The sequence below is a fragment of the Rhineura floridana genome, chromosome 7 (assembly GCF_030035675.1).
Source record: "Rhineura floridana isolate rRhiFlo1 chromosome 7, rRhiFlo1.hap2, whole genome shotgun sequence".
NCBI lineage: Eukaryota > Metazoa > Chordata > Lepidosauria > Squamata > Rhineuridae > Rhineura > Rhineura floridana.
This window is the reverse complement of record NC_084486.1, coordinates 52,263,064-52,283,666: the sequence shown is the minus strand read 5'-3', so window position 1 is coordinate 52,283,666 and position 20,603 is coordinate 52,263,064. Positions and strand designations below refer to the sequence as shown.

Sequence of the window (20,603 nt, the reverse complement as noted above, 5' to 3'; positions counted from 1 at the left end):
AGAGGCTGCCTGAGCACTACAGGAGAGAGGGATATCAATGTTGCCAACAATAATTTTTTCCCCACCAGACCCATGCCCCAAATCCACCAAAATCTGATCGTAACCCACTAGACACCGTGTTTGATAACATCTTTGTGTTATTGTGAAACACTGTTATGAGGAATTGCTTAACATGGTAGATAACAGAATTTAAAAGTGTTAGCAACTATTGGTGTGTTGTATTTAAGTTTGGAGCTCTCTCTCTGTGTCTCTTAGATTTGAGAGAACATTCCTGTTTTTTTTAGGTTTAAAAAATGCTGTGTGTATGTGTGTTTGGTTGGCTACTCTGAGAACAGAGTGATGGACTAGATGGGCCTTTACCTGATCCATCAGGCTCTTCCTGTGATGATTATAAGATGTACTGTTTATACAAAGGATACACATTGTGGAATCACCTTATTAAATACAAAACAGAGATTCCTCATTGGTGAAGCAAGTGCACTTTGTGCATGCTCAGGCCATTTATTTCTGAGGCTTGTAGTTCCTAATTATCATGTCTCCTTTGGTGATGCTTAGGCTGCATCACACTTTGATTGGATAGAATATTGCCTGCACATTTTCCTTCTCAGTCAGCCAATTGGCAAGAACCTCCTTGTCTTTATACCTTTAAAAAACAACCACACCACAGGATCTGGAGACGCGACTTAAAAATCCTTCTCTCTGTCACATGCTTGGAAAAGTTACTTTTTTGAACTACAACTCCCAGCAGCCCCAGCCAGCATGGCCACTGGATTGGGCTGATGGGAGTTGTAGTTCAAAAAAGTAACTTTTCCAAGCTCTGGGTGTTGGGTAAATTACTCTGATATGCTTTCAATCAAAGGGGTAGCCAACTAGCCACGACTTATAGCTGAAATGAACCAATAGTCAAGTAGCACTTTAGAGACTGTGCATAGGAAACAGGAATGCAAACAATGAAAAATACAAGAAAATATCCGAAAGTAGACAACTTTTTTAAAAGGCTGGATTTTGGCCAGACAGTTTCATGTAATAGATAATAGTGGGGGGGGGGATGAAATTGAAGTATTTGTAAAAACCATCAGATTCTGACCATAAAATGTTTGGCATCCACTAGATTTCCCAATAGCCATTAGACAGGAAAATTTGCCAACAGAAATGTGCCTAAAAACACTCAATTTCAGTTGGAAAATTATTAAATTGGCAACAATGTGGGAGATGCTCTGCAATGTATAACAATACGATTCTTCCCACCTTGCCTTCCTCCAATTGCCAACCCTTAGGTTTGCCAACTCTCTTCCTCATCCATCAAGATTTGTGTTCACTTCATAGTTTCAACTCTTATCTTTGCTGTGTTTGGTATCCACCCCTTTTGCCCATGAGACAAATATACTGTGGATTCTTGAGGAGAACTTTATTGATCACATCCAGTCACATTCTTGATTCTTTTTCCTCTCCTCCCCTCAACTACTGAGCCCTGCTCAAGACAAAATTCTTAAACTCAAACTTATTATTAAGAGAATACAACACTGTTTGCATTCCCTTGGTAACTCTGCCCTGCTCCTCTTTGGATACCTAAGCTATATTTCTAAAAGCTCAACTGAAGTTTTAAGTTACTGCAATGCTAGAAATTTGGGGACTGAAGGAAAATTTCATTTAGGGGGGCAGAATTATCATTTGAGGAGGCAATGTTCTCATTTGCCTCCTCCCATCTCTACAATCCTGCTCTAAGCTATGGTCCTTCCCAGTTTTGGATTTTGGGGACAGATTCTGAACACAAAACATTGCTTCTGACTTTTCAGTTGATAGCCACAATGCTGTTTTGTTTCACAAAGTTATTAAGATATTTTTCAAATTCCCAGAGGTTAAGAGAACATTAAACTGCAAAACATTCAATTAACGTGAAAATATAAATAGGGAAAATCTCAAAATGAAATGTAACAAAATGATTAGCAAAACCAGGCACGCTTTCAAGCCACATTATTTGATGGTGGAAGTTCAGATGACATTTTTTTCTGATAAGCTGGCTTGTGGGGTATGTGGATGAGTTTTAAAAAAAATGCTAGAGATGTCATGAATTTGTAATACTATGCTACAAATCTTTATATTGCTATACAGTTTTAATTAAATTTAGCATAGCAGGGGAGCCAAGAATAGTATTTTCAATGACATATTAATGACTTTTAAAGGAATACAAATAATTTATCATAGGGAACAGGCATGTCTGGTTTGCTAAGAAAGAAATATTCAAGAACTTTTGAGAAATTAAGTGCTTATTAGATTTTTGCATTTTCACTTGATGTTATCCCCCCTCATTAAACCCTAGGAAACAGATTAAATAAAATGCAAGATTTCTATAGTCTCTAAGATATCTACTAACTTAAAGTTAATTTAGGAATTTGGTTTATATAACTGCAGTTAACAAGGTGTGGTTTTATATTCTATGGGCCTTACTAGAAAAATAATGGAACAAAATTGCCAGTAAAACAGCACATCGGCTTGGATCCAGACAAGAGTGAGAGGAATTCAAGTCATACAGGGCTTTTTTGCCTCTTTCTTCCTGCTGCAGCCCCCTTGCTCTCTGCAAGGTATTCCTGACAGCGGGGGAGGAAATTTGATCCAGTTCACCTTTAAAGGTGAACCTACTTAATTTGTACTGTCTGAAATAGTACATGAAATGAAATACAATTTTTTCAGTGCCATTCTCCAGCCATGTAATATATACAAAAATGCATATACTAGGGTAAGATGCGCATAAAAATGCATACATTCGTGAAAACAACATTAAAATGCATTACATTAGGGGAAACTGCTTTGCAAAAATCCATACATAGGGCAAAATTGCATACAGACATATGTATATTAGGAGAAATTCACTGAAAAATTGCAAACTGATGAGGAATCTGTTATTGTTATAAATATACATGGTTGTATGGATGCTTACCTGGGTTAGAAGCTTCATGCTTCTGTTTTATATAAGCATCCTAGACTGGAACAAATAGGTGTTTTCCCCTTAACATAGCATACTAACTTTGTTTTGAAATGCACTGTTGCAATCACTGGGTATAACTACAATGTTGGTTGTGCGGCTAACAGAACTGCAATAGCATCACAAAGTAACTTGAGTTGCAAGTACACATAAGGGGAAAAAACAACCCACAAAAATCTGCAGTGAACTGTCTGGAGCAAATTAGAGCAACTGAAACTTTTAATAGCAATTTCTCTCTCTCTCTTAATCTGAATGCCAGTGTTTAAATACAAGAGCCACTAAGCACAGCTCAAACCTTTGTAAATTCTTATTTTTAACAAACTTCAACAAAACAGTTTTACTTCACACTTTAACCAGTTTCCATTTTACATAAAGATTTTTTTGTGAATCACATAAACATCATGTTGGGCAGCCCATATAAAACAGTATTAAGAGCTGACGGCTGTGTTGTAGAATGGCTTAGCCCACCGGGACTTTTCCTCTGGTCTTCTTTCTTGTCTTCAGAGGAATCCGACTCCACTAGAAAGACAGTTCAGAACAAATCATTGAATCATTTCTAAAAATTGGGATATTTTAAAACAACACAGAGCATGATCCTGTGAAAGTTAAAGAGTTCTGAAGACAAATGCTTCCAATGGGAAGAGATTTAAACATGCACTCAGCTTTTCTGTTGAAATCAATTGAATTTCAAAGTGCTTAACTCTGGCAGGATTGTTCCTGGAATTTTAACGTCTGCTTACTTAAGTATCAATCTCTTCAGGCCTGTTCAGGTGCTCTATATAGTGGAGAACTTTAACATAGTTTTAGTCCTGGACTCCACTGCATCCCTTCCCGTCATCATGTAATAACTGGATTGTTCTCCAGTTGTTTGAATGCTGTAGCTCATTCATGTTTTTCTCCTGAAAAGAACGGTCATTTACAGCAAGGTTGCTAGGCTATTGTGTTGTTGTTTTAAAAAAGAGGTGAAGCCTGTTTTTTCAGAGCAAAGTATGAAGTCAGGACAGAGAAACCCTGAGCCATTTCATACATTGTGGACAGGTAAAAGCTAGTTTTGCCACATTCGCAGGGGCCTGCAGTTAATAATGCTCTCTGACAAGTGTGCCTATATGACACAGTTGTTTGCAAGCACATTTGTCACATCCATACTTTACATTTTTAGTGCCCACATAAAACATTTGAAGTTTACATCTAAAAAAGTAATGAGTGAAGTGGACTTCAGTCTTGTTTATTTTTTCAACAGATTGTTTTAAACGATCTTTTGTATTATTCTTCTGTGTTGAAGTGCTCTGGGGACCTTCAGGGGGGCGAATGCAATAAATAATATACAATGTCAGTCGAATACATTACTTGCTAATGTGAATTTACAGTCTTTTGGGCATAGGTTTTAATAATAAATTGTATTCATCTGAATTTTTATGACATCAGCTTTAATATACCATACATAAACATTATTCTGTACAGATAGTCACAAGTATAGCCGTATATCCATTTTTCATATACCAGTTTTCAGTAGACACTGAAATCAGCAGGAACTGCATGCAAACAGTTCTAAAATCAGCTCATAAAATAAACCAGCACCCAGAAACTTTGTTAAATGTTAAAATAGTGTGTAAATTAAATGTTACAAAGCTAGAGAATATCAGCTAATGCTAATGTTAACTGTCAGAAAACCATCTCTTCTAACTGCCAGAAATTGTCCTTGATGGTGAAAGGCTTCCTTGTTTTGAACTTACAGAAGCCACTGATGAGAATCGATACATTTTTCCCTAGTGGAGCAAACAGCAGGTTTGGGGAGCCAATTTTAATTGGCAAAACAGTGGGAGTGTGGGTTAAGCCCCCTTCCCCTAGTCCCATGGTCATGAACTGATTTGAGACCCCAGAGTCTGCTATTAATTTATTTTAACCTGTGGGAGAGCCTAATTCTGGATCTCCAGTATGAAATTTAGTTTGGCCCTTTGAGTCCCCCCCTTTTTTACAGCAAGTAAACAGGGAAAACTCTGACATCACAACTGGGTATAGCAATATCATTTGGTTATTTTGGTGGCTCAACACAAACCCAATATTCAGTGCAGCAACTGTTCTTAGCATTGGGACTATGCACAGATATGCTCCCTTTTCAAAAAATCTTTATGGGAGACATTTCACTCTCTTTTTTACACTCTCTCTCTCTCTGATATGTGGCATCTTTCAGTATGTGTTTGCAAAGTGATACCATGTCAACCAGCCAGATCGGCAGTTCACATGCTTATAGTAAATAATATGATTACATTTTTTAAAAAAATAAGCAAAATGGTGAGATGAACATTGTGTAAGATTTTGATCTATTCATACTTCAATCTGTTTTTGTACTTTATTAAAAAAATATTAATTTTACATTTAGGAGATTCATCCACAGCAGTCTTACTCCTTTGAAGAATACGAACAGCCTGTCCAGTTGTTTTGCCTACTTTTATCAAATCTGCAAAGAAACATGGTCATTTTATAATTAAACCCACACAAAATAAAACATGGAAGCAGAACCTAAAGCTTTCTTCCATATTGAGAGTTGGGTGCATGCCAGCCCAACAAAATCAATGGGCTGAAGCAAACCTGTGGGTCAAGTTATATGTTATGTTATTCACACTTTTTAAAACTGTGCTTAAACTGGACACTTTTATTTGCAAGAAAAAGCAATACTGAGGCCTCAAATGGAATTTGTTCTTTATCAGAGCAAGGCCCTGCATCGCTTTCTTGCCAAAAATTACTTTTTCTTCAGTATAAAAGTGACCACTTTAAGAACATTTTAAGAAAACATATGAACATTATGTGCAGTACAGTTCTGCAGAGGAGCTTAATAGACCAAACCTGGACTAGGCAAAACAAGTTGATGTGCTTTATAGAGGGATACAGAACCTTTGGCCCTCCAGATGTTGTTAGACTCCAACTCCCATCAGTCCCAACCAGTATGGCCATGGTCATGGATAATGGAAATTGCAGTCCAACATTTGGAGGGCCATGGATTACCCCATGTCTGCTTTATAGGGAGGTAGCTGTAATGCCCATGATGGCCTAGGACAGTGGTTGTCACATGCCTAATGCAATCCTATGTATGTTTATTTAGATGTAAATTCTGTTATGTTCACTGATACTTGCTCCCTAATAGTGCATTCAGCATTGCAGCTCCAGTTTGAGGAAACCTTAGAAGAGGACTTTGGCTCTTACCTGAAATAAATTTCTCCTGGATGATAGTCCATCAAGTGGGGCTGTAGCTCCACCTAGTGACCATAGGCAGGAAATTACAGCAGAATTGCTGGGAGTAGGTTGTCATGCATGTGATCTCTCTAGTCTTTTCATGACGAGACAAACACTGTGGTGCCAGCTATATATGAGGTGTAACTGGCAGCGACCTACTCCCTTGAAATGGAAAAAAGGACAAAACTACAGAATCTTTAATGTCAAATGTATTGATGGAATATAACCAAAACAACAGAAGAAGTAACCCTCGAAGATAGGATTGTTACACGCATATGGTGAAGAAAGATCCCTTGTGGTGCCCCTACCAGCCCAGTACTTAAGATATGATAGCCATAAGGAGGGGAAAACACAATATAATGAGAACTATAACATGCATAACTGTTTGTCAGATTCTTGTAGTGTTATTTTTCTTTCTACGTCCATAGAACCCTTATGCTGGAGGACTACAGCATGCAGAGCCATGTAGAGGTGGGCCTTGATGGGCTATTATCCAGGAGAAATGTATTTCAGGTAAGGACCAAAGTCCTCATCTCCCTGGATGATAATCCATCAAGTGGGATATACCAGAGCAGTTCCCACCTAAGATAGGGAGGGTAAAGTGGCTCACTGCTTAAGAGCATGCTGCAGGACCTGGCAGCCAAAAGTAGTTGCGGTCGAAGAATGAAATTCCATTTTATAATGAGCTGCAAATGTATTAGCAGACGACCAAGTGGCCTTGCAGGAGATCTCTGCTAAGGGAACATTAACCAAGAAGGCTGCTGAAGTAGAAGCTGAAAGGGTGGAATGTGCCGTTATATTATTAGGGACTGGCACCTTTTGTACTTCATATGCTAACTTAATAGGCTCGTAGCCAACATGACAGGGTTGAAGTAGAGACTCTTTTCCCCAAGCAGGTGGGATGAAAAGATACAAACAATGAGTCTGACAATCTAAACTCTTTGGTCTGATTAAGATACACCTTCAACACCCTCCAGACTTCTAGGGAATGCCAGGGCTTCTCATGTGGCCGTATAGGATCCGGATAAAAGGAAGGAAGGATGATCTCTTGTTGGCGATAAAAAGGCGAGTTTACCTTTGGCACGAAGGAGGGGTCTAGTCTCAGAACAATGCAATCCTTGTGAAAAATGCAGAGGTGTTTGGCCACGGACAGCATATTGAGCTCTGAAATACACCTGGCCGAGGTGATGGCCACAAGAAAAAGCACTCTGCATGACATTAGATGAAGAGTAGTGGTGTTGAGTGGTTCAAAAGGTGGCCTCTAATGCCGCGAAGACCGTTTGGAGACTCCAAGAGGGATATTGATGGACAACAGGAGGGCAAAGGCTGGTAGCTCCCCTGAGAAGCCATACAAGAGGATGAGAACTAGTGACTCTGGAGGGACAGAGAGATAATACCGATGACAGGGCCAAGACCTGGCACTGCAGGGTGTTGGCCTTAAGGCCCCTGTTGAGGACCTCTTGGAGAAAGACCAGGATCTCTGAGACTGAAGTGTGGGTTGGGGAGATGTCTCTGTCTGCACTCCAAGTGGAGAAGCTGCACCACGTGGAACTGTAGATTCTTTTTGTAGAGGAACGGCATGATGCCAGGATGGTGTTTATTACCTCCTGCGACAGACCTGCTTCCCCTAGGTAGCTGCGCTCAACCTTCAGGTGGTCAGATGCAGCCAGGATGTGTCCAGATGCTGGACTGGCCCTTGTGTGAGTAGGTTCCAGTAAAGCGGAAGACTCAGAGGTGCATCGATTGACAGACACATCAACTCTGAAAACCACGGGTGGCATGGCCAGAAGGGCGCTGTCAGTACCATCTCTGCACATTCTCTCTCAGCTTCTGTAAGGTGTGGGCTAACAGCAGAGTTGGCAGAAAAGCATAGAGGAGGCCTGGAGGCCAGGCCGTTGCAAGTGCATCTACTCCCTCTGCCTGGTGAAATGGATACTGGGTGAAGAACTGATGGTTGCCGGGAGAAGCAAGAGGTCCACTGCCATGTTGCCAAAGTGGCGTTGTGGTTGAGAGAAGGCTTTCGGGTGCAGTCTCCATTCCCCCTCCTGAAGTTGCTGACGACTTAGCCAGTCTGCTTCCACATTGGCATCTCCTCTGAGATGTTCTGCGTGCATAGACTCCAGGTGTGACTCAGCCCAAGAGAGGAGAAGAGTGGCTTCCTGCTGAAGGCTCCGTGACCACATTCCTCATTTGTTGACATGGGCCTTCGTACAGACATTGTCGGTGTGGAGGATGTGGTGAAGGTTGAGGCTGGGAGTGAAGTGTTGGATGGTGAGTTGAGCTGCCCTGTGTTCCAGCCAATTGACACTGTATTGAGACTCCTCTGAGGACCACTGCCCTTGGATGCAAAGAGAGAAACAATGTGCACCCCACTTGGAGACTGGTGTCGGTTGTGATTGTGACCCATGGTGGATCCTGGAAAGGAATGCTCCTCCTGAAGTTGGAAAGAGTCTTCCACCATACGAATGAGTCACAAAGGCGAGTGGGAAGGCACAGCTGATGATGCCTGAAGGCCATGATGTCCTGCTGATAGGGAAGCAGGAACCACTGCAATGGACGAGAGTGATGCCTTGCCCAAGGCACTATCTGGATAGCAAATATAAAAAGGCTGAGAGCCTCGGCCAGATTCATAAGGTTTGCAGAGGACGAAGCAAGTAATGTCATTGCAGTGGATTGTAGGGTCTGCACCCGTTCCAGGGATAAATAAATATATAAATAAATAAATTTAATTTTTGTGTCGCCTATCTGGCCGAAGCCACTCTAGGCGACGTACAAACTAAAATTCAGTAAATTACAATACAATACAGATAAAATACAATAAAATCAGTACGATCATAATCACAGCAGCATGAAATCAGTTAGGGTAATCAATAGATAATAAAATATCCCAAAAAAGTTAGCCCTCCCCGGAATTCCTGAAGGCCTGTCCAAAAAGCCAAGTTTTTAATGCCCGGCGAAATATATCCAGGGAAGGGGCATGGCAAAGATCGAATGGGAGGGAGTTCCAGAGAGTGGGGGCCACCACTGAAAATGCCCTCTCTCTAGTCCCTACCAACCTAGCTGTTTTCGTTGGTGGGACTGAGAGAAGGCCCTGTGTGGCTGATCTGGTTGGGCGGCTTAATTTGTGGTACTGGAGGCACTCCTTCAGATAAACTGGGCCGAGACCGTATAGGGATTTAAAGGTTAATACCAACACCTTGAATTGGGCCCGGAAAACAACTGGCAGCCAATGTACGTGAAATAATACTGGCGTGATGTGATCACGGCGGCGGCTGTTTGTACGCAACCGAGCCGCCGCATTCTGCACCAGTTGTAGTTTCCGGACCGTTTTCAAGGGTAACCCCACGTAGAGCGCACTGCAGTAGTCTAATCGAGAGGTGACCAGGGCGTGTACCACCAGTGGGAGCTGATGAATAGGGAGGTAGGGTTGCAGCCTCCGTATGAGATGTAATTGGTACCAAGCTGCCCGGCTCACTGCCGAAATCTGAGCCTCCATGGACAGCTTGGAATCAAGAACCACCCCGAGGCTGCGGACCTGATCTTTCAGGGGTAAACTCACCCCATTAAACTGTAGGTCAACAGCACCCAACCTCCCCCTGTCACCCACAAGTAGCACCTCGGTCTTATCAGGATTGAGCTTCAGTCTGTTCCTTCCCATCCATCCACTCACGGATTCCAGGCACTTGGACAAGGTCTCCACAGCCATCTCTGGTGAAGATTTAAAGGAGAGATAGAGCTGCGTGTCATCTACATATTGATGACATCGCAGCCCAAAACTCCTGATGATAGCTCCCAGCGGCTTTACATAGATGTTAAATAGCATGGGAGAGAGGATAGAACCCTGTGGCACTCCGCATGTGAGGGGCCAAGGGTCTGAAACCTCATCTCCCAATGCTACCTGTTGATGCCTATCAGAGAGAAAGGAACGGAACCACTGCAAAACAGTGCCTCCTATTCCCAATCCTTCCAGGCGATCCAACAAGATACCGTGGTCGACGGTATCAAAAGCCGCCGAGAGATCCAGGAGGACAAGAAAGGTGGATTCTCCCCCGTCTAATGCCCTCCTCATATCATCCACCAGAGCGACCAAGGCTGTTTCAGTACTATGTCCAGTCCTGAAACCCGATTGGTATGGATCCAAATAATCCGTTTCATCCAAGTGTGCTGCCAACTGGCCAGCCACCACTCGCTCAATGATCTTCCCCAAAAATGGCAGATTTGAAACGGGGCGAAAGTTGTTCAAGACTTTGGGATCCAAGGAGGCCTTTTTCAAAATAGGTTTTATAATTGCCTCCTTGAGGGCTGGTGGCAAAACACCCTCCTTCAAAGATGCATTTACGACCGCCCTGATCCCTTCGCCTAATTTCTCCCTACATTTCATAAGAAACCATGATGGGCAAGGATCAATCAGACAGGTGGTAGGCTTTACCGTTGAAAGCACCTTGTCCACATCCTCAGAAGGGAGAGGCTGGAACCGATCCCACAGAACCGGACTGCAATTGGTCAACTCCGGATCCCCCACTGCATACACAGCGTACCGAATCGAGTTCTTCAGGTGCTCGACTTTATCAGCAAAGTGCTTTGCCAATTTGTCACAGGAAGCCTTAGAATGTTCCAAGGGTTCCTGAGCAGCTGGACCGACCAGGCTTCGGACCACTTGGAACAGCTTCCTGGGACAGCACTCTGCGGATGCAATAGAGGCAGCAAAGAAATCCTTCTTTGTTGCCCTCACTGCCACCTGGTAGGCAGCTATTGCTGCTCTAACCTGTGTCCGAGCATCTTCAGAACGGGATTTTCGCCACCGGCGCTCTAGTCGTCTCACCTCCTGCCTCAGACTACACAACCGGGGTGTATACCACAGAGCCGTCTGAGTCCTATTCAGGGGAAGAGGACGTTTCGGAGCCACCCGGTCTAATGCCCTGGTGATTCCCTCATTCCACTCCATCACCAGGGTTTCGACTGGGCGACCTTCAGCAGGTTCCAATTCCCCCAGCGCAGTCAGGAATCCCTCTGGATAGTTGGATCGTGGCCTCTTGGGTGTCTAGAATAACCCCCAGGTGCTGTAGGTGGTGTGTGGGAACCAGGTGACTCTTGGCATAGTTGATGAGGAAGCTATGGGATGACAGGACCTGCAGGGTGGGATGAACCCATTTCTGCTTGAAGATGGGTCTCTGCGCGGATTAACAGATCGTCTAAGTATAGATAAATGTGAACACCTTGGCAATGAAGGGAAGCTACCAGGGCAACCATAATCTTTGTAAACACTCGGGGGGGAGGAGAGGCCAAAGGGCATTGCGCGATACTGGTAGTGTTGCCGGCCATAGGCAAAGCAGAGGTATTGTTTGTGCCGTGGGTGAATAGGCATGTGTAGATAGGCCTCCTGGAGATCTATTGAGGCTAGATAGTCATTTTGGTGTAGAGCCTCCCAAATACAGAGGAATTTCAAGTTCAAGAATGCCCTCCAGGTTGTTTTGTTGCATTTCGGCACGACGAAGAAAATGGAGTAGACTCCTGAGAACCACTCTGCGACTGGTATGTGCTCTATTGGCCCAATATGGAGAAGGTGGAGAATGGTGTCTGAAAGAGCCTGACACTTTATGAGAAAACTGGGCATGGGGGAGGGCAGAAAATGATTTGGAAGAAGGCTTTCCAGCTCTATCATGTAGCCCACCCAAACTGCTTGTCGTACCCAGAAATCTGTGGTTATGTGGTCCCAATGTTTGGAACAATGGAGAAGTCGAGCCAGTTTGGCTGTCCTGGGCGGTAGTCTTCGCCTCTGCCCAAAGACCGTGAATGTCAAAAGGACTGAAATGACTGTAAAGAAGGCTGAAATGGTTGAAAAGTCGGCTGATAAGGAGCAAATCTGCGACAAGGTCTGTGCTCCTCTTGATGCAGGGCAGCCAAGAATGGTTTGCGTTTCTCTTTAGGATCCATGAGGACTTCCTGGAGGGCCTGATTGCAGAATAATTTCAGTCTAGCATATGGGGCCGTCAACAAGTTGACCCGAGCCCCTGGGGGCATCCCAGTGATGTAACCATAAGGTACGTCGTGCCACAGCCTGTGTTGCAATCACCCTTGTAGAATGAAAAATCAGAGCAGAAATGGGACCATCCATCCCAGGGACTTTCAGTATGTCCATGAAAGCTGGCTTGAGGGAGTAGAAGCGGGCCACCAAACCAGGAGGGCACTGGGTCTGAAGAGGAGCTTGCCACTTGGATTGGGCTACTGCCTTGAACGTGTCAGCCACAAGGACGGTCACCAACTTGGGATTGGGAGCCTTCAGCACTGAGGCTGCCCTGGAAGAAGGTAGAGGTGGGTCTTGCAATGAAGAGTTGATGTCCAAGGCTGCCAAGGATTTGCATAGTAGAGGCAAGAAGTGGTCAGCCACAAAGAGTCTGTGGGAAGTGGAAATTGCTGCAGATGGGGCATCCTTCATCCCTGAATCCACACTCCACTCCTCATCCTCACAGTCGGGATCTATGAACGGATCCAAAGGATCTCTGGGTGAGCTGACGGCCGTACAGCCTCTGGGTGCTGCAAAAGGTTCAGGAGAAGAGGCATCCTCTTCCTCTGAAGAATGTGCAATAAACTCTCTAGGGAGCCTGCGCTGAGGGCACCTAGATCTGCATGTATAGGTGACATGCTGTGATAAAGCAGCTTTGGCCACTGTTTGTTGTGACAGGGCGGGGGCTGAGAGTTCAGTGCACAGAGTCCCAATGAGAGCTTTCCTGATGTGGGACAATGCTTCAGGCGTGAGCTGGAATGGAACAGCTTGCACTAGCATGGGGTGAGGCAGAGGAGGCGGCTGAGCCCTTTCCTCATCTGTGGAGAATTTCCTTTCACTGGCTGAGGAAACCCTAGGTGCAGCTATAGCAGGCTCATCCTCTGAGAGAGAGTCCTGAGTATGCCTAGCATGAGGCCATGATGACTCTTGGAAGATGTGACAAGGCTGATGGTGCCTAGGACTGTGAGTAGCCTGAAGGCGCTTCTTAGGAGTAGGTGCCAGGATGGTTATGGCTATCATGGGCATCTCTGAGGCGCCTGAGGGTTGGCATGATGTGGGGGTGATGCCAGACTCCCCTGTAATCATCACTGGCTCTGAGGCAGCAGCAGCCACGAGTTGTTTCCTGGTGGGAGCCGCAGAAGGGAAGGCTCCTAAAATGGCAGCTGATCTCTTTTTGACAGGAATTTGTGCAGTGGGGGAAGCGGGAGGGGGCTGGAGCCACTGCGCTGCTTATTGAAGCCTTTGCCTTAGTCTCCCTGTGTTTTATTTTCTTGAGTGCCTTACAGGGAGTTGGATCAGGCTCCGCTGTGGCGGGGGTGGGGAAGCTTTCTCCAGCTGCACAGGCTTGCAAGGTGCTGGAGTAGTGTCTGTTGAAGCAGCGGCGGGAGCCTTCAGTGGCCGCTGAGTCTGTGATGGCAGGGCAGGCGGTGAAGGGCAGGGAGCGTCTGCCTGAAGCCCTGAGAAATAGCCCATTGCTGCCATTCTCTCTCACATGCACTTGCGCCTTTCTGGGGTGCAGTAGAGGCGATTGGTTGCAAAGCACCTCTCATGCATGCACACCTTTCTGGGCTGCGGAGAGTGCAAGAAATGGCTCTAATTCTGCTCAAAAAGGGGCTCTGACTGGATCTAGTCAGGCCTCCCTTTCCTGTCCTGATCGGCCCAAGCGGAGAGTGAAGTGGGGGGGGGAGAACGGGGCTGAGAGAAAATGACACTGAGGGAGGTTTTTTTTTAATATATAAACAAGACAAAGGACAACACTTACCCAACAAAGGGAAGATAGCTGAGGAGAAGAAGGCAAACAGAAAAAGGTAAGCTCAACAGTGAAGGAAGAAACAGAGAGACAAGTAAAATTCTACTGCCTAGGTTGACGAGGCAGGAAGACTAGAGAGATCATGTGTGTGACTCGACCTACTCCCAGCAATTCTGCTGTAATTTCCTGCCTATGGTCACTAGGTGGTGCTACAGCCCCACTTGATGGACTATTATCCAAGGAGAAAGCTCATTTGAAGCTTGTTATGGGAGAAGATAAGAATGGTAAATCAGTTTGTTTGAAAGTTACCTTGCCCACCATACCCAATGATCCCCTAAACTGCATAGGAGAGAAATGGATGAGCTGTAGGACACAGTTCCTATGGAGCAATGGAGAAGCCCAACCAGTGTTACATATTTAGTAAGTAAGGAATGCTTTTATGATGTATGTACTAATATACATTCTGTCCATGTCAAATACTCATATATGTCATTTAACAATTCCAGTCAAGCATCTAAGGATAAACTATTTTCTTCTTTATAGACTGCTTTACATTTCAGTAATATTGCACCTTTAATTTTCTCAAAATATACAATTTTTTACTGCCTTCAATATGAATCAGAAGTGACCAATGTGAATAAGGAATGAATATTTAGCTTAGAAAAGAACACTGTGCTACCAGGAAAGAAGCAACAGGCAATACGAGCTTCATCACGCAGTTTGGTAAGCAAAGCAAAACTGGCTGGAGACACATCAAAACCTGAGATGCCTAATCTCCTTGGAACTGGAAGGAATAGCGCCCAGTCAGGCCCCTGTGTGATCTGTTTAGGAAAACATCCTGCAAGATCAGCACATACTCAATCACCAGTGTACAGGACTAATGTTTCTCTGATCATGTGCTGATAGCCTGTGGTCAAGAGTATGAAAGGAGGAGCCTTGAGCAAGTGATCTCTGATAGCAGGGAAAAGAGTGTAAGAGCTTGGACAGAAGACAGCATCTTCTGGGCAAGATGGGGCAGAGGAGAGAACTCTGCATTTACCCAGAGCAGCATGATGCCTCTGATGCTACAGTCCCACTTTTTCCTCCTTGTTAATTGCAACTCCTAGACTGGCCATCTAGCAGTCAAAGCACTTATCCCTGTGTTAATGAGTGTAGTAATGTATGCTTGTTAAGGCTGTGTATAGTGTGTTAAGCAGTATGCATGACAGCTCTTTGATTTTTGAACTGTATTCAATAAATGTGGTGTTATTACTTTTTCCCCCACATAAGAGTAGTTTTTTGAGGTTGGGCTTTCATTGACCAAGTCAGTGCTCTGTATGAACTAGAGCACTTCCCAAAATCCCCTGCAACATTTAGGGATTCATTGCAGATGTGCAACGGTTCCTTGCTGGAAAGGGTTTCTTGAAGCTGGAAAGTTTGGAAAACCACTGTTCTAGGACCCCTATGAGTCTAGAAGCTTCACTTTCTCACATTTAAACATGAACGCTAATTATAATATTCAGAAAAAAGCATTAGGCTCAGCTGTTTTAAGAAGTTGGCTATTACATACTTTCACATAAGCTTTCCAGTCGTGTTGCATTCTCTTCCAAGGCAGTAAACCATTGGTTAGCTATGATAGAACGCACTCCAGTAAGGCTTAGAATAATTGCTGTCTCAGTTGGCATCTCCAGAGACAAGCGTAAAGAACTAAAAAAGAAAGTATAAATGTAATTAATGAAAATTACATGTACATATTGTTGAATGATCTTAACACAAAGGACAAAACATGCTTGTTCAAATTTCAAGAGTTAGAAGAATAGAAAGTGAACTGCATTTTTGTTCACTTTGTTCATCTGCTTCTCATCAACATGTCTGGCATCAAATATTTTATTTATTTACAACATCTATATGTTGCCACATAACACAGAGTTGTCTGGGTGGTTTACAATAAATAAATTTAAAAACAATTTAAATACAAAATAAAACATTAAAAAATCAAAATACAACAATAAAATTACCATACAAATTCTGTTGCGATTTGCAAGCTATATACACAGAACACATTATGACTGGTAATTACCTATCCCCGAGTTAAGAGTCTAAGAGCCCAACCCTATCCATATTTACTTGGAAGTAAGTCTCGTTAAATTTATGTGGACTTACTCCCAAGAAAGAATGCAAAAGGAGGTTCTGATTATTATTAATTCAACACAGATCTAATTGTGCATCACTAATCTTATCAATTTAACACAGAAATAGAGGTGTGGATTATAATGGGCTTAAGTGCACCTTACTTTGTGATAAGCTGATGGAATTTAATGGGTGGAAACCCATCAGTTTTAATGGGGTTAGGTGTGTCTTTGTGTTGTTTACCATATGGCCTACATTAATACAATTTTAAACCAATTATTTAGTTTAAATTTTAAAGAAGTTACACCTTGATCTCCAGGACATAGTACAATACAAATGCAGTAAGTTCTCTGCATATAGTTTTATTTGCAAAGTAAATTGTTAGTAAAAACGACCGGACACTCTGGGGGAGGGGAACCCGAGAGCTTCCTGTGGAGTGTTTACATTTTTCCTGCCTCAAGCAACAGAAGGAAAACAATACCCACTTGGGCCTGTCCTAGTGCCCACTGAAGAATTTTATTTTTGACAGCAAAGAATGAGGAATTCTATGCACACTTTCCGAGAAGTAACTCCCATTGAACTCAGTGGGACTTGCTTTTGAGTAGAGGATGTATAGATTTGCATTGCACGCTGTAAAAGAACACCCCCCCAACAGATATACAATAAAATGATACATGATTAAAAAACCTATGTTAAAGCTAATAAACTTAAATTTATATGAGTTTTTTTACCTTTTATCCTCATCAAGATTTCTCACTCGTGCAACACTTGGTTTTGAATGCACAAGTTCTAAAAGCACCATCAACTGACATTCTGATGGGGGGGAAACAACAATATTAATATTACCTCAGTACCACCTTGGATCCAAAAATATGTGAGCAGAACTCTGCTTGTCTAACAAGACTTCCTATCCCGCTCCCCTCCCTGCAGATCCCTGTGTCCCCAGAGAAAATCTGAGAGTAAGGAACTTTCCAGAATGGTATGTGGCATGGGGGGCAGATTTAAACAGAAATCGGGGGAGGCAAATGATGCACAAATGGAACCGCAAGATTTCAAGAAATATACAAAATTTAGAAGAAAAAACCCTAAGGGGGCAACTCCCTGACAGTCCAATGAGTGGTCACAGAATGCAGAGTGACTGTGGGTGGGTAACATAAAACCTGCGTACGCATGGGTGTGGTGGATCAGAATGTACCCTGCTGGAGTATGTCTGGCTGACTGGTACACAGTTTATCACTATGTTTTCTTGCAGATACTGCCAACAAGCTGTAATAAAACTGTACAGTTGTTAAGGTGAAGTTTTTTCCTGGGTTCAGCTCCATATGGTCAACTTCATGTTTTCTTGAGAAACAAGCTTCCTTTAAGACACACCATTCCAACACATCTTACTCTTGTTTCATTATTCAGGAAGTGTGCCTCAAGGAATGACTCTCTCAAGACATGGTTGTAAGGGCCTCTTGTGATGTAAACATCATGTTACGCGAGCTGCTAATGGCTCCTTTTGGCACCATACAATTATCATCAGAAGCTCCAGGCCAGATGGGATGCCCATGTTGTGGCTCCTCCCTACATTGGGGTGCCCCAGTTTCGAAAAAGGCAAATGCTGCCATGGAGATGACCCCCAAATTGGACACCTCCCACCTTGTCTGATATTCTGATGTTACCTTAAACTGTGCAAGAAGAAACCACGCTACCACAGCTCTCATGTTATGAAGGAAACTTGAAAAGGGACCATAAATTAGATCTCCTTTGAATGACAGGGAAAATTCACCACATTATGGCTTTTTGTGTGTGTGAGTTCTCTGCAATTCTTGTAGAAATTTGCTCTAATAGAATCAGACATTTCAAAATCAACAAAACAGAGTTTTATTATGATCTGCAAGGAAAACAAAGTGCTTTCCCTCCCAGCTTCATTAAATCACCTGGGATGTTCATAGGAACTAATCTTTCAAGCAATATATGAGAGAGAAATCTTGAGAATCCAGAGAAGAGAAGTGTGCTGCAGTTATTCAGTAAATGTTCCCACTCAGCTTGACTGAAGGGGAAAAAAATAACAACAGTCAAAACTTTATTTTAATAATACATTCAGCGTATAGGAATATTGTAGAACAAACCACAGTGATAATAGGAGGCTGATATAAGAATATGTAGTCTATACTGTATGTTATTTAAAAACGTATTAGTATGATGCTCTAGAAAATATTAGTTCTAGAAAATATTACATTTAAAGAAATATAACTAATTTGTCACCAGCTGTGAGCCCTAATGCCAGAAATACTTGTAAAAACAATAGCGAATGGTGTGGTGGGGCACTATAACTCACCTGACTTCTGGTTGGTTGAGTTGCTGCTGTTTATTGGGAGGCAGACAGGTAAGAGGAGATGGTGGTGAGGTCAGTATCTGCAGGAGCACCAGATTGGAAGTTGCACTGTCCTGCCCTTACCGCTGCCTTGCCTCTCCTCCTCTACCTTCCCAGTAAGCAGCAGCAACATGGTGATCAGACACCAGGTGAGTGGCGTTGCCCCAAGGTACCATCTGCTACTGTGTAAAATTATATGATGAGGAAAATAATTTATAGTTCTATTTTTACAGATTGGTAGGATATCTGTATTATGCGTATCAATAGTAGGGATGAAATGATCTGTCAGTTTTGGTTCTTTCAGTTTCTTATTTTTCTAATCTTAAATTCAGTTCTCCACATTTCTGCAGCAATTTGTTTTTATAAAAAAATTCTCATGAAAATTATTTGGATTTTTAGTGTGAATTTCTCATAATAAATGCATTTTTTCTAATATATTTTTGTATCTAATTTTTGTATGGTTTTGACAAATGTACACATTTTACAAGCAATTTCTTCTAATATAATGCATTTTTGTACGTTATCTTTGCCAATATACTCATTTTGTACACACGTTTCCTTAATATATGCATTTTTTTAAAAAATTGCCTGGTTGGAGAACTGCATTGCAGAATGTAGATAAATGCAAATTTTGAAGGATGGCTGTGCTCCAGTTCTCATATTGTTTCGGAAAGTGCGAATTTGATAAATTTGACTTTAAATGCAAACTGAATCTAATTTCTTCTCACCTAATCAACAGTATGGATATGTCTGTGCATGGGCTTTCTAAATTCTGGAACTAGCTGTGCACTCTTTCACGTTACTTTTCTTAGGTATTTTTATTACAGCCATAAAAGACTGACACATTCTGGGCATAGCTGAGCAAGTTTCCCATTCATTTCAATAGGAAAGTTTCATAAATCTTAAGCTGAAAGCAGTGGAACCTGAAAGTGCTTAAATTTTGCTTGGACTTTGCCCCCTTGTTTTGACTCTTCATTAGCAGCATATGGACAGATGCATTAGACATCCTAAAATAAATAGTGCATACTTCCCAAGAAACAAACTACATACCTTGGAACATGTGTGCTACCAATAATTCCATCCCAACGAAATGTAAATGGCTCATATTTTTCTAGGAGTGTCTTAAATTTTTGTGCAGGACTTTCTGATTCTGAGTAAATAATTTTTTATCATTAGAAACATGGTTTTCCACCATTTATATCTGTCTATGTATATAATTGTAAACAGTTGTAGCTGAAAAAAATACATTGGCATTGTAAATAAGCCAACAAAAGTTAGTAGCCTGAAAAAAAAGTTATTTGCCTGCTAAGAGGGTAGTAGTTTGTGTTTCAAGCTGACTACAGAGGAGGGAAGCCTGGAAATGCAAGCTTCTAGCTCCTTAGTAGACTAGTAAAAAAAAGTGCCTTCTGCTCAGTGGTCTGGCAGAGGAGGGTCTAGATTACTCCGTCTCTCCTCCACCAGCCTGTTGTGTTTCTGTTCTGGTCACAGAGGAAGGGTCATTTCTTTTTCCACAACCAGCACACAAACCAAATAGGCTGGCAGAGTAGGCTCAGAGTGATCCATTCTTCCTCTCCCAAACTGCTTACTTACCTATGGCAGCCAGATGAGTTGTTAAGACTGCAACATTAACTTGATTTTTTGAATATCATAAGTCACTTATTAGGACAAGCTTTTCACTTCCTAAATATCAACTTAAAAAAAAGAGGAACTTTAAGCAGAAATATTTTTTCTTTAATATATAAAATAAAATCAGCTCATCCTCTTAAACTATAAACTGTAGTAACTTGTAAATCTACACACTAGCTGCACTGCCTTTGAAAATGTTGGGAAATCAAGAAATGGAAGTTCTAGGCTAATTTACATTTTTATACAAAACTTACCTTTTTCTTTTGCATCATTATATGGATCCACAACATCTGAGACATGCCATTAAGAACATGTAAACAAGAGGTGTCAAATGCAAATATCTACATCCATAATTTTTGCATATCCCCCCCACTGACCAGAAGTAGGACCAGTGGCTAGCTTAAAAACACTACTCAATGTCCAATCCTAACATGTCGCCTTTCCACATCTTGCCTCCAGAAATCACCACCAGCAGGTCCCTTCCTCCTGGTTACCAAGCTTCCTGCTTCTGGGCCAGAGCATTTTACCCTTCCTAACTCAG

The 20,603-nt window shown here is 42.5% G+C and overlaps 1 protein-coding gene across 5 annotated transcripts in view; it reads right to left on the bottom strand.

Annotated features, from left to right (window-relative positions):
• Window positions 1-2,211: 2,211 nt before the first annotated feature.
• The window catches only part of CFAP46 (cilia and flagella associated protein 46), a 218,620-nt gene continuing 200,228 nt past the window's right edge, over window positions 2,212-20,603 (bottom strand). For 4 of the 5 annotated variants that reach the window (XM_061635622.1, XM_061635618.1, XM_061635621.1 and 1 more), the window contains 7 exons: window positions 20,317-20,352; window positions 19,487-19,586; window positions 18,000-18,112; window positions 16,809-16,890; window positions 15,518-15,654; window positions 5,358-5,441; window positions 2,212-3,502 (listed from right to left, as the gene is read on the bottom strand). In XM_061635622.1, coding sequence (XP_061491606.1) covers window positions 3,372-3,502; window positions 5,358-5,441; window positions 15,518-15,654; window positions 16,809-16,890; window positions 18,000-18,112; window positions 19,487-19,586; window positions 20,317-20,352 — 683 coding nt within the window. In that variant the 3' untranslated portion in view covers window positions 2,212-3,371. The remainder of the gene's footprint in view (window positions 3,503-5,357; window positions 5,442-15,517; window positions 15,655-16,808; window positions 16,891-17,999; window positions 18,113-19,486; window positions 19,587-20,316; window positions 20,353-20,603) is intronic. The other variant, XM_061635619.1, reaches the window with a different exon arrangement.